Raw genomic sequence first — 18,001 nt, forward strand, 5'->3', positions numbered from 1 at the left:
TATTTAAAAAAAAATTCCAATAATATTAGATACATTAATAGCTTCATGACAGCTATGTATGACTCCAACCAGCGGAGAGTTTTCCCCCGATTCCCAATGCCTCCAGTTTGGTTAGGGTTCCCTAATTCCACACTCAGTCAAATGCTGTCTTGATGTCAAGGGCAGTCACTCTCATCTCACCTCCGGAGTTCAGTGTACCCTGTCCACCTGCATCTTGAACTTCTAGGGGTCCTGCTGCTTCTTGGTGCTCAGGCCCTTGCTCCTCCTGGCCCTCCTCCTCCTCATCTGGATGAGGCCATTACCAAGGCAGGGTAGCCTGCGGCCTGCATCATCGACGCCTCAGTGGATGTGTGAACAAATTGAAGTGATACATTAAGTGAGCATGTCCTTTACAGGTTTCCCTCCACCTCAAGCCAACAGACAAGTGCTAAGCCCTTCACCTGGCCTCCAATCAGATTTGGCATCCCTAGCCCACCACTTCCAGGTAAAGTACATCCTGGAGGACCAGAGATGGATGTTCCTCCTGTTTATTAATGAATGTGTGTGGAGACCTTGCTCTTTGACCAGGGTGATGAGAGCCATGTGCAAGAAGCCTCACGTGGACACTTTTCCGCTTGTCTCCACTAGCCTCAACTACCGATAGAGAAACCATTGCATAGAAAGACTAACTGCATGATCCTTTGTCAGCTATAACCAATCACCTGGAGGATGGAGGTTTGGAGTCATGAGTTGGCTGCCCTCCATCAGCCGTGTCCCTTGGAGGCATCCATATCCCTCCCTCCCTCCTGCTTCTGACTGCAGCCAATGGCAAATGGCACAGAATGAACAGTAGCTCCACGTCTTGCTGGGATCTCAATGTTAGGAGACCCATGAGACGGAAACAAACCTGCTGCAATGAGGGATTCACCATAGAGAGGAGACCAAAACTGAGTGTCCTTGATAGCCACTTGCCTCATAGTTAACATGGTCTCCCTTTAGTTGGTCACTTGTGCTGACTGTGAACTCCACCCACCCGAAAAGACCTTCCACACGCGTCAAGGGATCTCACTGACTGACTAACTGCGTGATCAAGGTCAGTTTGGAAAAATGGTGCGTCACCTTTCAATCTCACTCCATCACCTTCTACCCTCCCCCCGTCACCCACGAACATCCCCCCATCACCATAGACCCACCCAATATCACCAATCCTCTCCCCTCTGCCACCATTGAGCCTCTCATTACCTTGGATCCTATCACGATCCATCACCACATGCCTTGCCTCTACCTCAGAGCCGACATCTGTCACCAGCCCCACACCCACCTGACCTTGACCCCTCCAGTTATCGGAGCCACCAGTCTTATCCCCCCTTCTGTGACTGCACCCACCCCACGCCACCCCAATGAGACATTTACCTATCAGACTCTATCCCATCCCACTCCCTCATCTGATCGTGACTGTTTCCTCCTAACACCAGGACCCTGAGTTCTCCCCCCAGGAGCCCACCATCAACCCCATCCTCTAAGACACCCCCCCTCCACTGTCCCCGACACTCTCTGTACCCTTCCCCTGTAAGCCTGCCTCACCTGTCCGGCCTTTGTTCTACCCTAACCCCCACCCCTCTTCCAGCCTTTGCCTGCCTACCCTGTCCAACCTTCGCCCCACCCTACACCCCCCACTTCCAGCCTTCACCTGTCTCCCTTGTCCAGCCTTGGTGCGATGGTTGCTAACATCACTCAAGTGAAGTTATGCGAGCTCCCCATGAAGGAGAATGCAACATCTATGAACCTCAAAGTCGCGGAAGAGGGTGAAACTTCCCACTGGCGGGGAACTTAATTTGGAGGGTGAACTTAATTCTGGCAGGGTGGTCTTTTAATGAGCATGCATGAGATGCTAATGCATGCAAATAGAATTCCCAACTTTGCTTGTTGGGAAGCTTGACCCGCCTTTAGCCAGCTTTGAAAGCCGGGAGAACAAAATTCCCACAGTTTATCCTGCCACCGGGAAACAGATTTCCTGCCGCCCGCCACGATTCCGGCTGCTAGCGGGAGCGGAAAATTCCACCCAATATCCCAAAAAAAGAAAGAAACATGGAAATCCTTCTGGAAATTAAATGGAATGGAAAGAAAAATACATTAAATAATTGCTCACACACAATACAAGGTAAGGAAATCATCAAACACAAGCCTCATGTTTCAGGGACAGAGTTTATAACACAGGAGGAGAGAAGTTATGCCAGAATATGATCTTACTTTCAAAATAGTCAGGATCATTATATAGCATAACAATGGCGTTTGAAGATTCTCTTTAAGACAGGATTTGGGAGTAGAAATAGGGTATTTTTTTTTAGAAAACCCTAAATTTACTTTCGGTTATATCATAACTTTCAAATTTGAGATCTAAATTACAAATTTGGGTAAAACAATCCCTGGAATAATGCACCACTTCTGAACAAAGAGAATAGACACAATAAGATCTCCCTGGTCAGGACTGCCTCGGGGATTCAGAGAGCAGCATCATGGGGCTGGGATGCTGCCTTCTTCCCTCTAGAGACACGTATCCTCCTCAGGGACTCACCAGCTGGGGAACTGCGTTTTATCCCATCAACCTCATGGTGTGTTCCGATTGGACATTAGCCCGCCATGGTATCTTGCAAGGGGTAATAAGAGCCGTGACAACTACTTACAATTGTCCAAGTAGTTATCATAAGCATCGATTGATCTTCAAGCTGGCAAACAATTGAGAGTTAATGCTGCATTTTTGACAGGAGCTCTGTTGTTGAAGAGTTGGATATAGCACAATCTTTTTGTATGGGAATAACGGCAGGAAAAATTCCTGTGTGCTTTTATGTTACACCGACATACATGAGTGATGTAGGGATATGCTGCACTGCACAGCTTGTATTTCTGCAGCGCTCATTACATATCAAGGTACATCTCAAATGTCTTAACATGGAGGAAAAAGGTGTGCACTGGGCAGAAAAAAAGGAGGAAGTGGAGGAAGGCACACCAAGTACAATCAGACAGGCTTCTAAAAGCAGTAGGTGAAAGAGGTTTTGGGAGCATTGAAAGGGCAGAATCGAGGTAATGCTCAGCCTCTGCATGTGCAGCAGCTAATGCAGGAAAAGATATACAGATTGAGAAAACCATTCAGATCGGGCCTGACGATGTCACGGAAAGATTTTAAGGTTAAGGGTCTTGAAATTGATTTGCTAGGTCCTGGTAGCTGTGAGGCACTTTGTGCAGAGCGGGGGTCAAGGATGCAATTAGAATTTCATTAAAGTCAATTCTAGAAATGACTAAATTAGGATTTCAATACTGGTGGGGAGAGATAGGAGTGTAAGCAGCTTAATACAAGAAATGGAAGCAGGCAGTCACGGTGACTGACAATGGCAGCAATACAAGCTGATGGTGAGCGTGGGTGTTGGTGGAAGTCATAAAGGATGGCTTCAGTTTTGCTGATGTTGAGCTAACAGATATTTGGATGACAGCTCATTCTCCAATTGCTATGAAATCCTGGACTGGCAACTTTGTTCAGGCTAAGCCTAATATCAGACGGGCGGAGCAGAAAGTACCAGACTTGGAAGTGATGGCAGCGGTAGCGAGCTTGAGTTCAGTGTTGTTCCATATCTGCTAATATATTGCTTACAGCTTCTGCACCAACATGTTAAAGAGGGAACGACAAATGATCGTGTTCTGAATACAGCAGAAGTTAATGAACTGCACAGTGACTGATCTGATGGGAAACACAAGAAGGCAGTGTCAGAGACAAGTACCATAGAAGAAAATACAGTGGTCAACAGTGAAGGTGGCAGAGAGCTTGTTAAGCAGAGCTGCAGTATCCATCACACAAGACATCAATAGTGTCTTTGTCCAAGGTGGTCTCGATGATGTGGGCAGGATGGAGAGACTCCAACAAAGGTCATTGTTAGACGTGAACATGTCGTTGGGTGGTAGTGTTGGGTTCAAAGGCCTTAAGAAAACACCTGGGTTGAGAATAGAGTGGCAGCCAGAGAATGAGAGAGGCTGAGAGGGACTTTTTTCTGGACAGCTTATGATGCCACATGAAAGCAAAGCATACTAGAGATAGGGCTCCTTTAAAAATTGCAACTTCATATAGAAGATTGTTTGTGAAACCTGTTAAAACTTGTCAAACACCAACCTTATTGGGTACTTACACTTACTGGTTTATCAGCTGAAAATCTCAGGTGAAACAATCTCCTTTAAGTACAACAGTTTACAAGCATTCCCTCGTCTGGCTTTTGAGACAGAGTCATTACGGCACAGGTGGTGGTCATTCGGCCCATCCAGCCCATGCCAGTTCTCTGTGGAGCAATACGATCAGTCCCATGCCCCCCGTTCTATCCCAATAGCCCCGCAGGCTTATTTCCCTCACATGGCCGCCCAGTTTCCTTTGAAATCGTTTTCATCACCCACTGCTTCCACCACCCACACAGACGGTGAGTTTCAGTTCATTACCACTCACTGCAAAGAAGCTCCTCCTCACCTATCCCATACATCTCTTGCCCAAAACCTTAAATCTGCGTTTCCTTGTCCTTGTAGCGTCAGCTAATAGGAAAAGCCCATCAATGCCCATCCAGTTAAACCTGGTCATAATATTGTACACCTTCATAGTAATAGGCTAGACTTTACAGTCAGCAGTGAAGCAGCAATGTTCACTGCTGACCTCAAAGAAAGCTGCCCGCAAAGAATAAAGATCTCTGGGCATGGTTCCCCCCCTTTCCTGCTGGTGGTTTAAATCTGGCATCAAGTCAGTGGGATGTCTTGGCATTCGGCAGCAATGAGTCAGTGAGTAGGTAAACAGCCAATCACATTGAAGTATTCACACAGCAAAGCAGGAAGTTAAAAGCACTTGCTATGCTTCACCCTTAATTTAAATTTTCAGATAACAAAATAAATTATGATTGGATTAACACTGAAGCCAAAATAAAGAAAAACTTTTAAAAGAGAACTTTAAAAAAATATGTATAATTTTATAATGCAGAAATCTGACATTCCACAATTATAAAAATTTGCTTCTTATGGCCAGTGAGGTGGGTTAGCAGTAATTATAAAGTTAGTACATCATTAACAACCCAGCTACACCTCATTCAACAATGTTTCGCTTTTTCAAGGGTTTTTACAGTGAGACTAAGCATAAGAATGGATGCTCACATCAATGCAATTGATTTTCCATTGATTGCAGTTTGAGGATGTCTCAACAATGCACCCTCCCGAGAAGCATAGAATCAGTGAAAGCAGTTTTTGGATTTCCACGTTATTCTGTGCATGTGCCTACTCCAGAAGCTGCTGTTAATTTCAGTGGAGTAATGATGGTGAAAGCTGACAGTTTTGCCAACATTACCACTACAGATTCTGGGCCAGTATGTTTCCATTTTTGGATTCTCCAAAATGTAGGATCTATGTTCTCAGATCTATTGTTTCTTCTTATTCATTCATGGGATGTGGGCTTTACTGGCTGGGCCAGCATTTATTGCCCATCCCTAGTTGCCCTTGAGAAGGTGGTGGTGAGCTGCCTCCTTGAACCGCTGCAGTCCATGTGGTGTAGGTGCCCCCACAGTGCTGTTAGGAAGGGAGTTCCAGGATTTTGACCCAGTGACAGTGAAGGAACGGCGATATATTTCCAAGTCAGGATGGTGAGTGACTTGGAGGGGAACTTCCAGGTGGTGGTGTTCCCATCTATCTGCTGCCCTTGTCCTTCTAGATGGTGATCATGGGTTTGGAAGGTGCTGTCCAAGGAGCCTTGGTAAATTCCTGCAGTGCATCTTGTAGATGGTACACACTGCTGCTACTGTGCGTCAGTGGTGGAGGGAGTGAATGTTTGTGGATGTGGTGCCAATCAAGCGGGGCTGCTTTGTCCTGGATGGTGTCAAGCTTCTTGGGTGTTGTGGGAGCTGCACTCATCCAGGCAAGTGGGGAGTATTCCATCACACTCCTGACTTGTGCCTTGTAAATGGACAGGCTTTGGGGAGTCAGGAGGTGAGTTACTCATCGCAGGATTCCCAGACTCTCACCTGCTCCTGTAGCCAAAGTATTTATATGGCTAGTCCAATTCAGTTTCTGGTCAGTGGTAACCTGCAGGATGTTCATATTGGGGCAGTGATGGTAATGCCATTAAACGTCAAGGAACAGTGGTTAGATTCTCTCTTGTTGGAGATGGTCATTGCCTGGCACTTGTGTGATGTGAATGTTACTTGCCGCTTGTCAGCCCAAGCCTAGATATTGTCCAGATCTTGCTGCATTTGGACATGGACTGCTTCAGTATCTGAGGAGTTGTGAATGGTGCTGAACATTGTGCAATCATCAGTGAACATCCCCACTTCTGACTTTATGATGAAAAAAAGGTCATTGATGAAGCAGCTGAAGATGGTTGGGCTGAGGACACTACCCTGAGGAACTCCTGCAGTGATGTCCTGGAGCTCAGATGACTGACCTCCAAAAACCACAGCCATCTTCCTTTGTGCTAGGAATGACTCCAACCAGTGGAGAGTTTTCCCCCTGATTTCCATTGACTCCAGTTTTGCTAGGGGTCCTTGATGCCACACTTGGTCAAATGCAGCCTTGATGTCAAGGGCAGTCAATCTCACCTCATTGCGGGAGTTCAGCTCTTTTGTCCATGTTTGAACCAAGGCTGTAATGAGGTCAGGAGCTGAGTGGCCCTGGCGGAACCCAAACTGGGCATCAGTGAGCAGGTTATTGGTAAGCAAGTGCCACTTGATAGCTCTGTTGATGACCTCTTCCATTATTTTACTGATGATCGAGAGTACACTGATGGGGCAGTAATTGTCCAATAATTGGATTTGTCCTGCTTTTTGTGTACAGGACATACCTGGGCAATTTTCCACATAGCCGGGTATATGCCAGTGTTGTAGCTGTACTGGAACAGCTTGGCTAGGGGCACGGCAAGTTCTGGAGCACAAACCTTCAGTACTATTGCTGGAATATTGTCAGGGCCCATAGTCTTTGCAGTATCCAGTGCCTTCAGCCGTTTCTTGACATCACATGGAGTGAATCGAATTGGCTGAAGACTGGCACCTGTGATGCTGGGTATTTCTGGAGGAGGCTGAGCTGGATCATCCACTCGGCAATTCTGGCTGAAGATTATAGCAAATGCTTCAGCCTTATCTTTTACACTGATGTGCTGGGCTCCCCCATCATTGAGGATGGGGATATTTGTGGAGCCTCCTCCTCCAGTGAGTTGTTTAATTGTCCACCACCATTCATGACTGGATGTGGCAGGACTGCAGAGCTTAGATCTGATCCATTGGTTGTGGGATTGCTTAGCTCTGTCTATCACTTGCTGCTTATGCTGTTTGGCACACAAGTAGTCCTGTGTTATAGCTTCACCAGGTTGAAACCTCATTTTTAGGTATGCCTGGTACTGCTCCTGACATGCCTTCCTGCACTCTTCATTGAACCAGGATTAATTCCCTGGCTTGATGGTAAAGGTAGAGTGGGGGACATGCTGGGCCTTGAGGTCACAGATTGTGTTCGAGTACAATTCTGCTACTGCTGGTGGCCCACAATGCCTCATAGATGCCCAGTCTCGAGTTGTTAGATCTGTTTGAAATCTATCCTATTTAGCACAGTGGTAGTGCCACACAGCATGATGGAGGGTATCCTCAATGTGAAGGTGGGACTTTGTCTCCACAACGGGAAGTGGGGTGGTCACTCCTACCGATACTGTCATGGACAGATACTTCTATGGCAGGCAGGTTGGTAAGGATGAGGTCAAATGTGTTTTTTCCTCTTGTTGGTTCCCTCACCACCTGCCGTAGACCCAGTCTAGCTGTGTTCTTTAGGAATTGGCCAGCTCATTCAGTAGTGGTGCTACCGAGCACCCAGAGTACATTCTGCGCCCTTGCCACCCTCAGTTCTCCCTCCAAGTGGTGCTCAACATGGAGCAACGTGATTCATCAGCTGATGGAGGGCAGTACGTGGTAATTAGCAGGACAATTCCTTGCCCATGTTTGACCTGATGCCATGAGACTTCATGGGGTCCAGAGTCAACGTCGAGGACTCCCAGGACAACTCCCTCCCGACTGTAGATTACTGTTCCTCCACTTCTACTGGTGGGGCAGGACATACCCAGGAATGGTGATGGTGGTGTCTGGGACATTATCTGTAAGATATGATTCTGTGAGGATGACTACGTTAGGCTGTTGCTTGACTAGTCTGTGAAACAGCTCCCCCAACTTTGGCACTAGTAAGGAGGACTTTGCAGGGTTGATAGGGCTGAGTTTGCCATTGTCATTTCCAAGTGGTCCGCCCAGTTTCATTCCTCTTTTGAGACTTTGTAGAGGTTTGATACAGGCCATTTCAGAGTCAACCACATTGCTGTGGGTCTGGAGTCATCACTGGTTTTAAAAAAACAGGTTCTTACAACAATTTTAATTCCAGATTTTTATTGAATTCAAATTCCACCATCTGCCAAGGCGGGATTCAAACTCAGGTCCCTGGAGTATTACCCTAAGTAACTGGATTACTAGTCCAGTGACAATACCACTACGCCATCACCTCCCCCTGTATATACGCCTATATACACAGACACCGAGACAATTTCACTGTTGCACACAGTTAAGTCAGAGGCGGCTGTGGGAGCAACAGCTAATGCTCCACCTCTGATTTTCTACACGAATTTGAACCTTAACCATGGCCACAGGAAAGCTGGCAAACAGAGGCTACACATTTCCCAATATCAAGAAATGGGAAAAGCTAGAATGAGGGTTGCTCTAAGGCATCTCCTTGTGGTTGGCTAAAGAAGTACGGTCCAGTGGTCAGATTATCTACCTGCCCTCTTGGCTATTGAAACATCCCCACAATTAAAGGAAGGAAAAATCACTTTAAAATGGGGAAGGGAAATATAAAGACAAGGTGAAGCAGTTTTTTTTTACATCTTGCCTTTTCAAATGGGTATTCTCATTTCTGCCCCTAGGTGGTGACACAGCTTGTAACTTACCACATTGTCTCTTGCAGCTAGCTCTTTCCATGTATCCAGGAGATGGCTGCTATTGTGAACTGAAATGAATTGTAAGCTAACACATGAAAAAGAAAACAGGCTGTTTCATGGAACTCCTCCAGATACCTCTCTCTGTTAAAGTTTATTGTATTAGTTGAGTACTGATTAACAAACATGGCAAAAAGATTAACTATATCACAAATGGAGCAGAAAGACTTCTAAAAGTAACAATATTATAAAAGTATTCTAAAACACCAAGTTTACACTAAAAACAGAAATAACAAGAAAACCTCGCCATGCTCTGTTAATAACACGTGGAACTATGGTAAATCGTCCTCATTACTTGCTTTGGCAGTTTTAAAAAGAATGTTTATAGGGCACAAATTTTTGTCAAAACTGTTCAACGTTTTCTTGCTAGTATCCGAAATATTTTGATACAATGATGTAGTTCATGCCAAAACATTTCATTGCATCATTTGTGAGTTATTCCATCCTGAGGAAAATGATGCAAGGCTGTTTTCCAACCACCAGCTTAACCTAGTGCATTATGGAGTGCATAGTAAGGACAGTGACACATATATATACACATAAACACACTCAAAGAAAAGCCACAAGAATAGGCTGAAACATTCTCCATTAATGAGCCAAAACCTGGCTCATACTGAATTGTTAAAATTGCTAAAATGCTCATGTTAACAAATTTAAAATCTGTCACCTCAGGACTTGGGCACAGGGCAACTTCCATAACTTACAACTCCTATCGTCTTCGCAGCCAAATGGATAAGAAGGGGTGGGGATTGGCCAGTGGGCCAGCTATTGCTGTTTTCACTACAAATTATGAGGATAAGGGAGAAGGTACATTGGTCAAGTAGACATTGCCTGAAGTTAAGCCTGGTTGCTCCACTGGCAAGGAGCACTAATACCTCAATGTGTCAGCTGAGGTAAAGATTCCATTATAGTCTGGGGCCCTCACTGTTTCAATTTGGTTCATGAGGTTGTTGAGGTACCCAGTGGTTTATAGCAATAGGGAGCGGGAATCCCACACAAGTTCCACAATGAAAAAAGGGCCCACATAAAAAGGGGAGAAATCTAATATTCATTTCACACAGCAAATTACTTTGAGTGCAGGGATTTCTATATAGGCAAATGTAGTCATCTACCTGCACCAGAACAATGCCACAAATGCAAATGAGACAAATGGTCAGTGAACTTGTCCTTTGATGGTGTGTGTTGCGGGGTGAATGTTGCCAAAGTTGCCGGAGAACCAAAATGGTTATGGATGTCATGGATGCAATGTGGTTCAGAGCAGAGACGCTATCATATTTTGGTAGGATAGTGAATTAGCCAAGCTTTTGATCCACATGGTAAAGCGCTGGATGAGCTCGGTGGGCTGTACCAGGCTGAGATTCAAGAGATTCTGATCTTGAAACTTGGGGCTGAATCTTCTGGTCGGCGGGCGGGGGCGGGCCAGACACGCCAAGGGGTTAAATGACGCTCGATGACGTTGTGTGTACGTCCTGACGTCATCGCAATATTTCGTTCGACGGGCGCACGCTGGAGTTGGCTGTGCACCCACTGAAATGTTAAGGGCCTATTAAAGCCATTAAGGGATTAATTAAAATACCTTAGAAAGCTGCCCGTCCAACCTTAAGGTTAGCGGGCAGGTGAAAAACCCAAGCGACCTTCACGTTTTTCAGGAAACCTCATCCACGGGCAGGGTGAGGTTCCCTGAAGAATTCATTAAAAAAAATTTTCCCAACTTCACAAACATGGCACATGAGGGGACATGTTTAAATAAATTTTTACTTCATTTATTGAGATGTTTTATAACCTATTCAATCTCCCCGAGGCAGCTCCGTGTCTCAGGGAGATTGCTGTGCTCTTTCACACGCATGTCCCTACTCTCCCTCCTCCCCTCTGCCTGCACAGGAAGCACTGAGCCCCGCTTACTTTGAGTGCGGGGATTTCTATATAGGCAAATGTAGTCATCTATCTGCACCAGAACAACGCCACAAATACAAACGAGACAAACAATCAGTGAGCTTGTCCTTTGATGATATGTGTTCCGCGCCTGCTCCCACTCCCGCCCACCCATAGGGAAAATCCAGGCCTTGATTTTGATTTTGAAAGAATTTTTTAGTTAGGATCTGGAGAGAAAGCAGCACTTACTATATGGTCACTCTACCTGTGCTTGGACGTAAGTGGCTGTTTAGCAATGGAACATGGGATGGCACTGCACTGAGAAGGCGTCTGTATCTAAATCAGACTGATGTGGGTTTGCACCCTTCAGCCACCTGACTGCACTTCTCATTTCCTCATTGTGTAATATTCTTGCTTAACATATACCTCTGCACAGCTGTAGTGATACTGCAACTGGACCATATTCCCTTTGGGCAGGACAATTGTTAATTCTCCAAATGCCACTTTTTTTTTTTAAAGTGATTAGTTCTACAGTAGAACCATTTTTAAATTCAGAACAAGCTTTTTTTGAAAAAGCTGAAGGTTTGGAATTCTGCTCTGTATTTGTAATGTATTGGCTAACATACTTATGTTGTACCATGTTGAATACCTCTAGGTAATATTTAATATTAAACTCACCAGGGGAACTTGGCAAACATGTTAATTAATGCATTACTGAAATTGCAGTGGAATTTCAATTGCAATAAGATTAAGTAATCTCCAACACACTGAGCCAATAAGGCATGGAATGGGCCTATTTTCAGACCAGTGACAAAATACTCCTAAGCAACAAGCAAGTGGCAGATGAGATTGGCTTATACTCTCCATCCCATTTTCCTTTATTGGTGGATCTGACCAACATGATGGGGGGAATTGAAAGTACCAATCTACACCTGTGACACAGCGCGTGAGGACACTAGGATACTGTAATCAAAGGATCAGCCATTTTCTCACAACAAACAAAATGAAATGCTAGCCTTAAAGTGACCTGCGATCTTCATTGAAATTCAATGCCTCTTCACCCCCATTGCTGAAAATAGGAATTGATGCTCACGCTCCATTTTGTTTCTGTAGCTACACGTGTGACTGCACTGACACAGGATTTATGGGCATTAATTGTGAGATAGACATCCCGGAGTGTGCATCGAACCCCTGCATTAACAATGCCACTTGTCTGGAAGGAGTGAAGAATTACACTTGCCTCTGCTGGGCCGGTGAGTACGCACTGGAGGAACAAAAGGGGGTGAGGTGGGGAATATCAAAACGACAGGACCATTGATTCTACTTTTTCCAGAAAGCTTGCAAGTCAAGTAACATCATTAACTTTCCAACGATCTGTGAAAATCACTTAAAAATTGTTTGGTGACAGCCATCTTGCTAACTGACACGTAGTCCATTTGTGTACAACAGATTTTCTGGCTTGAAACCTGAAAAGTGCTCTAACCAGAGGTCCAGTCAAGAACTAGCTTTTTTTATATATATCTTTAGACTCTTCTCTTGGATTAGAAGGATTCGCAGGTTGATTAACAACCTGAGGCTGTGACATGCGAGCTCCTTTCAGGGCTATAGCCATTTTTGGATGAGCCAACAATGTGGTTAGTCTCATATGATGAGGGGGCCACCCACACACACTAGAACCGAGTATTATACTGAATATCTACCCAGATACTCTGCCCACCAAGACCACCTGGAGTGGGGTTCAAATTCTGCACTTCATGACTCCGAGGTGGGAACGTTACCACAAAGCCAAAGATGTGCCCTCAGGCAAGAACTGGTAGAAAAAGTCAAATGTTAGATGAGGTAGTTCTTAAACTTAGTTTCTCTCCAATATGAACAGAAAATACTAAGAAAAATCAAACACATCAACATCCAAAGAGATAAAAGATGGTGACATTTTAAGTAGAGGCCATAGCCTCCCTTTAGTTTGTGTTGGTGAATCATTCAGAAAACAATTAGATGCAGCTATGGGGGAATGTAGGGTATTTCTGCATGCATGAATTAAGATGGGCAAATCATCCTGTGGAGATCAAAGGCTATTTTGGCATTAGGAAGATAGATGAATACTTAAAAAATTCTTCGGCATGGTGTTGAGGAGGCAAAGGTTTTGTGAATCATTCAAGATTCACAGAATCTATTATCAGGGACAGAGTGACTGAGCATTTGGACAAACATGAACTGATCAGAAAGAGCCAGCATGGATTTGGAAATAGCAAGTCATGTTTAACAAACCCTAGTTGATTTTCTTTGAGGAGGTAACTAACATGATAAGGGTGTGTGTCTAAGTGCCCAAACTCTCTCCCTTTAAAGCTATTGGGGATAGTCAATTGAAAATTTAAACCAAGAGCTTCTTAGGCAAGGATATTAAAGATAATGGAACCTAGGAAGGTAGATAGAGTTAAGATACCGATAAGCCATAGAAACATACAAAATAGGAGCAGGAGGGAGTCACTCAGCCCATCAAGCCTGCTCCACCATTCAATATGATCATGGCTGATCCTCTATCTCAACGCCGTACTCCCACTCTCTCCCCATACCCTTGATGCATTTAGAGTCCAGAAATCTGTTTCCTTCTTAAATATATTCAGTGACCTTGGCCTCCACAGCTTCTGTGGCAGAGAATTCCATAGGTTCACCACCCTCTGAGTGAAGAAGTTTCTCCTCACCTCAGTCCTAAATGGTCTACCCCGTATCCTGAGCCTGTGACCCCTTGCTCCAGCCCCCCACCCAGCTAGAGGAAACATCATCCCTGCATCCAGCCTGTCCATCCCTGTCAGAATTTTATGTTTCAATGAGATCTCCTCTCATTCTTCTAAACTCCAGTGAACACAGGCCTAGACAGCCCAATCCCTCCTCATATGATGATCTGGCCATCCCAGGAATCAGTCTGGTGACCCTTCACTGCACTCCCTCTATGGCAAGTATATCCTTTCCTAGGTAAGGAGATCAAAACTGCACACAATACTCCAGGTATTGTCTCACCAAGGCCCTGTACATCTGCAGTAAGACATCCTTGCTCCTGTACTCAAGTCCTCTCGCAATGAAGGCCAACGTACCATTGGCCTTTTTAACTGCTTAACTTCTTAACTACACCTTCATGCTTGCTTTCAGTGATTGGTGTATAAGGACATCCAGGTCCCTTTGTACATCAACATTTCCCAATCTATCACCATTTAACTAATACTCTGCCATTCTGTTTTTCCTACCAAAATGGATAACTTCACTTATCCTCGTTATATTGCATCTGCCATGTATTCGCCCACTCACTCAACCTGTCTAAATCACTTTGAAGCCTCTTAGTACTGTTATGATCCCCAGCTGTGGTTACCACTGGACAAACCTGATCCAAGGTGGAACCCAGCTGACAGATCCTAACGCTTATTTGCTTGTTTAGATACGTGGAGATGGGCTACTGAACAGAGTCACGGGAGTCAGCTAATGAACTTTTAAAAGAAATATAAAACATTTATTCAACAAGAAAAGAATAACTATATTACAATATTCCTTCACCCACAACAATTTCTTTACAGATATATACAGATTTGTAAGGATAGCACGAGTTACAAAAACTATCTTATACTCTAATGTCCACAGTAAGTCCACAGTCCATGTACCAATAGGCACCCTGTGATCAGACACACCACACTCTGAAACCAAGTGACAAATGCCACCTCAACCAGATGCTATGGACCTCTCCTTAACTCCTTCCAGACGCTTGTGACGCCATGAGACAACTGGTCTCACTGCACTCCGTCTTTCACATGAGGGTTTCCAATCTCCACTCTCCAAGACCTCGCCTTGGAATCTTCCCCAAAACTGACAGTTCCTCTCAAACGCCTTCAAAGAGTTAACCTCCAGGGTTTCGAACTCTCCTTCTGATATTGTTCTCCCGTGGGTCACCACATGCATCCAAGCTGTCTTCCACCCACTCTCTCTCACTGGCTCAGTGTTAACAGTACACCACTGCATCACATGCCCAGAGCAAAGAGTTACAGACCTTCAGCTGTCTCTTTGGACCTCCTTGCCTCTTGCAAGCTGTTCTCTCTTTAAATCTGCTTTCTGCAGCTTTTGTATCTTTAAATCTGAATCTTGGAGCTTTTCTCTCTGTCCCTCACTCTTAACTTCACTTAACTGGACCTTTTCCAGGTTCTTGTCCTCCCTTTGACTAGAAAGTCTTCTTGAAACTTGCCCCTGTTTCTGCCTCACTCCTTTGGCCTTGGGATCTTTTGGTTCTTTTGGGAAATATGCAGCTCCCTCTCTGAGTGTCCAGTCTCTCTGAAATCTTGGCTTTAAACTGAACATAAAACTGCTGTTTCTTTAGTTTTTCTGTGTGTGTCTGTGGGAGGGACCTGCTTCTCTGGACTCCTGTTGCTAGACAACAGCCCAATTCTTCTACTCTTGTTTTTTTTAACCTAGCCGCAACAACCATAGAAAAGCTCATTAGAAATGCAGGCACCTTTTTAAAGTGAAACTAAAACTCAGTTTGACCTTTCTTAATACACAGATACAGAAATACAAATCAAACCTAAACTTTAAAACTAAAACTCATTCCTAACAGCCAAAAATACCAATATAACTTACTTAAACTATTTCCATTTCCCAACAATGCCCTCCTCATTGCTTATATTCTTACCAAACTTCATGTCATCAACAAACTTGGAAATATTACATTTGGTTCCCCCATCCAAATCATTGATATATATTGTGAATAGCTGGGTCCCAAGCACTGATCCCTGCAGTACCCCACTAGTCACCGCCTGCCACTCCGAAAAAGACCCATTTATTCCTAATCTCTGTTTCCTGCCTACGAACCAATTCTTGATCTATGCTAATATATTACCCCCAATCCCATGTGTTTTAATTTTACACACTAACCTCTTATGTGGGACTTTATCAAAAGCTTTCTGAAAATCCAAATACACCACATCTACTGGTTCTCCCTGATCTATTCCGCTAGTTACGTCCTCAAAGAACTCCAGTAGGTTTGTCAAACATGATTTCCCTTTCATAAATCCATGTTGACTTTGTCTAATCCCGTTGATATTTTCTAAGTGTCCTGTTATCACATCCTATCCCATGATCTAACTGAATGGTAGATCTGGCTCAAGGGATTGTTAGGCCTTGTTGTATATTCTTACTTTCCTTCTTAAGGCCATTATCTGTTTTGATGGAGGGAAAGAAGAGAGAATCGCTGGTTTTTATGGTAAAATGAATGGGATATCTAGCTTAACCTCCCCCCCTTCCACCAATTAACATCTCCGTAATCTCTCGTTTCTCTCCATTTTAATATGGGACTTGACCAAGCTGCTAATGGGCCATACAGCCACATTTATTTTAGTTCTTAACTGCTACTGTTAATTGCCGTGTAAAAAAATGTTGCTTTAGCACTATGATGAGCAATCAGCCAAGCTGGTTGCAGTACTTGGATTAAGGGTCATAAGTTCACTGAATGTTATGAACGAGCATCTACTGTTTGTGCTTTGTATCCATTTCAATAGGTTACACTGGGCCACACTGTGAAGTTGATATCAATGAATGCACAATGGAGCCTTGCATGAACAATGGCACATGTCTGGAACGCTCCACTGAAGAATATTATGGCAAACTCCCACAGTTCAACTCCACCTTCAGTTACGCCAATGCTTCTGGTTACCTTTGCCTTTGCCAACTTGGCTTTGCAGGTCAGCCTAAACTTGAAACCCAAAATCAAAAGCACAGGCTTAGAAATGTTGTGGAGTAGAGAGCGAAAGCACACAGCTCCCTGCATTGTCTCACTAACATTGGAAATTGCAAGTGAATTTTCTTACAAATCCCAGGAGGGGCATTATTGTAATATTTGGCTCACGATACCTCCTCTTACAAGTAAAGGTGAAAATACTGAGTGGGGGGCGGGTGGAGGGAGTGGCAGTCTTGCTGGTGCCTTTCATTGCTAACTCTACTAAACATTCCACAGGAACTTTCAGTACATGGACACGTTTATGTGTGTGTGGTTCTATTTTTAAAGCTTCGCAAATGTGGCAACTGGTTGGATTAAAACATCGCTAGCCCAAAGCACTTTCTCTGTTATCAGCTATAAAACTAATATTTCTGGATTCAAATAGCAGAACAGTGTCACTTTTAAAATTAAAATCTTTCAAACTTTTTCATGATTTGACCAATGGTGAGTTATGCAGTCTTCCCTACTCCTGGGGTAAACAGGTATTATACAAATTGTCTATTAATTTGCCCAATGGACAAGAATTAACTCTACATGTTTTACCGCCAGAATATCGTCCTTCTGTTATTTTAGGGAAATAATCTTTAAGAGTGGAGTCTGCAGGATTTTATGGTCTATTTTTCTCCCTGTTGCACTCAGTGAAAGCACTACAGAGTGGAATTTTCTGCCCTCGCTGGTGGTGGGAATCGTGCGGTTGGGGGGCACTAAATTTGACATGATGGAGAAAGTCGTTTTCTGACCGGCAGGCCATTAGTTTGGAATTTTGTTCTCCTGACTTTGATGGCAGGTTAAAGGGGGGACTGAGTTTCCCGCTGATCTATTTTGGGAACCACATTTGCATCCATTTGCATCTCCTTAAAAGGCCAACGCATTGGAATTATGTTTCCCTTCCAAATTAAGTTCCCCGCCAGTGGATAATGAGAACGGTCTGTTTCCCGACTGTATATAAATGGCTGGCGTGCACCTGGCGAGCTTCAGTTCCATCAACAGGACTTCAAGGTGTGTAGGTGTCGCTTTCGCCTACCTTTCAAAGTGTTGCTGCGAGATTTCGGCTGCCTGTATCACAAGCTGCACCAGTGCTGGGTATGGGAGGCAACACCAGCAGGGAGGGAGGGGGAGGGTGGGAATAGAGGCAGGACTGGGGGGGTTGTAAAACATGGAAAGGGAGGGGCGGGGAGACAAAGGCAGGACTAAAGGGAGAATGTGGAACACAGGCAGGGTGGGAGAAGACAGAGGCAGGACTAGGGGTTGTCAAGGAACAGAGTGGAGTACTGAAAGACTGTCCTGCGCAAAAGTGATAAATCTTTCCAAGGAAGAGTCCAAGATTGTCCTGGGGCTGAGGCCACGCTGTTGGGGGCATATTGAAGAGACTG

The 18,001-nt window shown here is 44.5% G+C and overlaps 1 protein-coding gene across 2 annotated transcripts in view; it reads left to right on the top strand.

Annotated features, from left to right (window-relative positions):
- Nucleotides 1–18,001, top strand: part of LOC144685409 (protein crumbs homolog 2-like) — a 180,025-nt gene that overhangs the window by 104,638 nt on the left and 57,386 nt on the right. For both annotated transcript variants that reach the window (XM_078549847.1, XM_078549846.1), the window contains exons 4-5: nucleotides 11,990–12,129; nucleotides 16,411–16,593. In XM_078549847.1, the coding sequence (XP_078405973.1) occupies nucleotides 11,990–12,129; nucleotides 16,411–16,593 (323 nt within the window). The remainder of the gene's footprint in view (nucleotides 1–11,989; nucleotides 12,130–16,410; nucleotides 16,594–18,001) is intronic.

The sequence above is a fragment of the Cetorhinus maximus genome, chromosome 10 (assembly GCF_964194155.1).
Source record: "Cetorhinus maximus chromosome 10, sCetMax3.hap1.1, whole genome shotgun sequence".
In the NCBI taxonomy this organism is placed as follows: domain Eukaryota; kingdom Metazoa; phylum Chordata; class Chondrichthyes; order Lamniformes; family Cetorhinidae; genus Cetorhinus; species Cetorhinus maximus.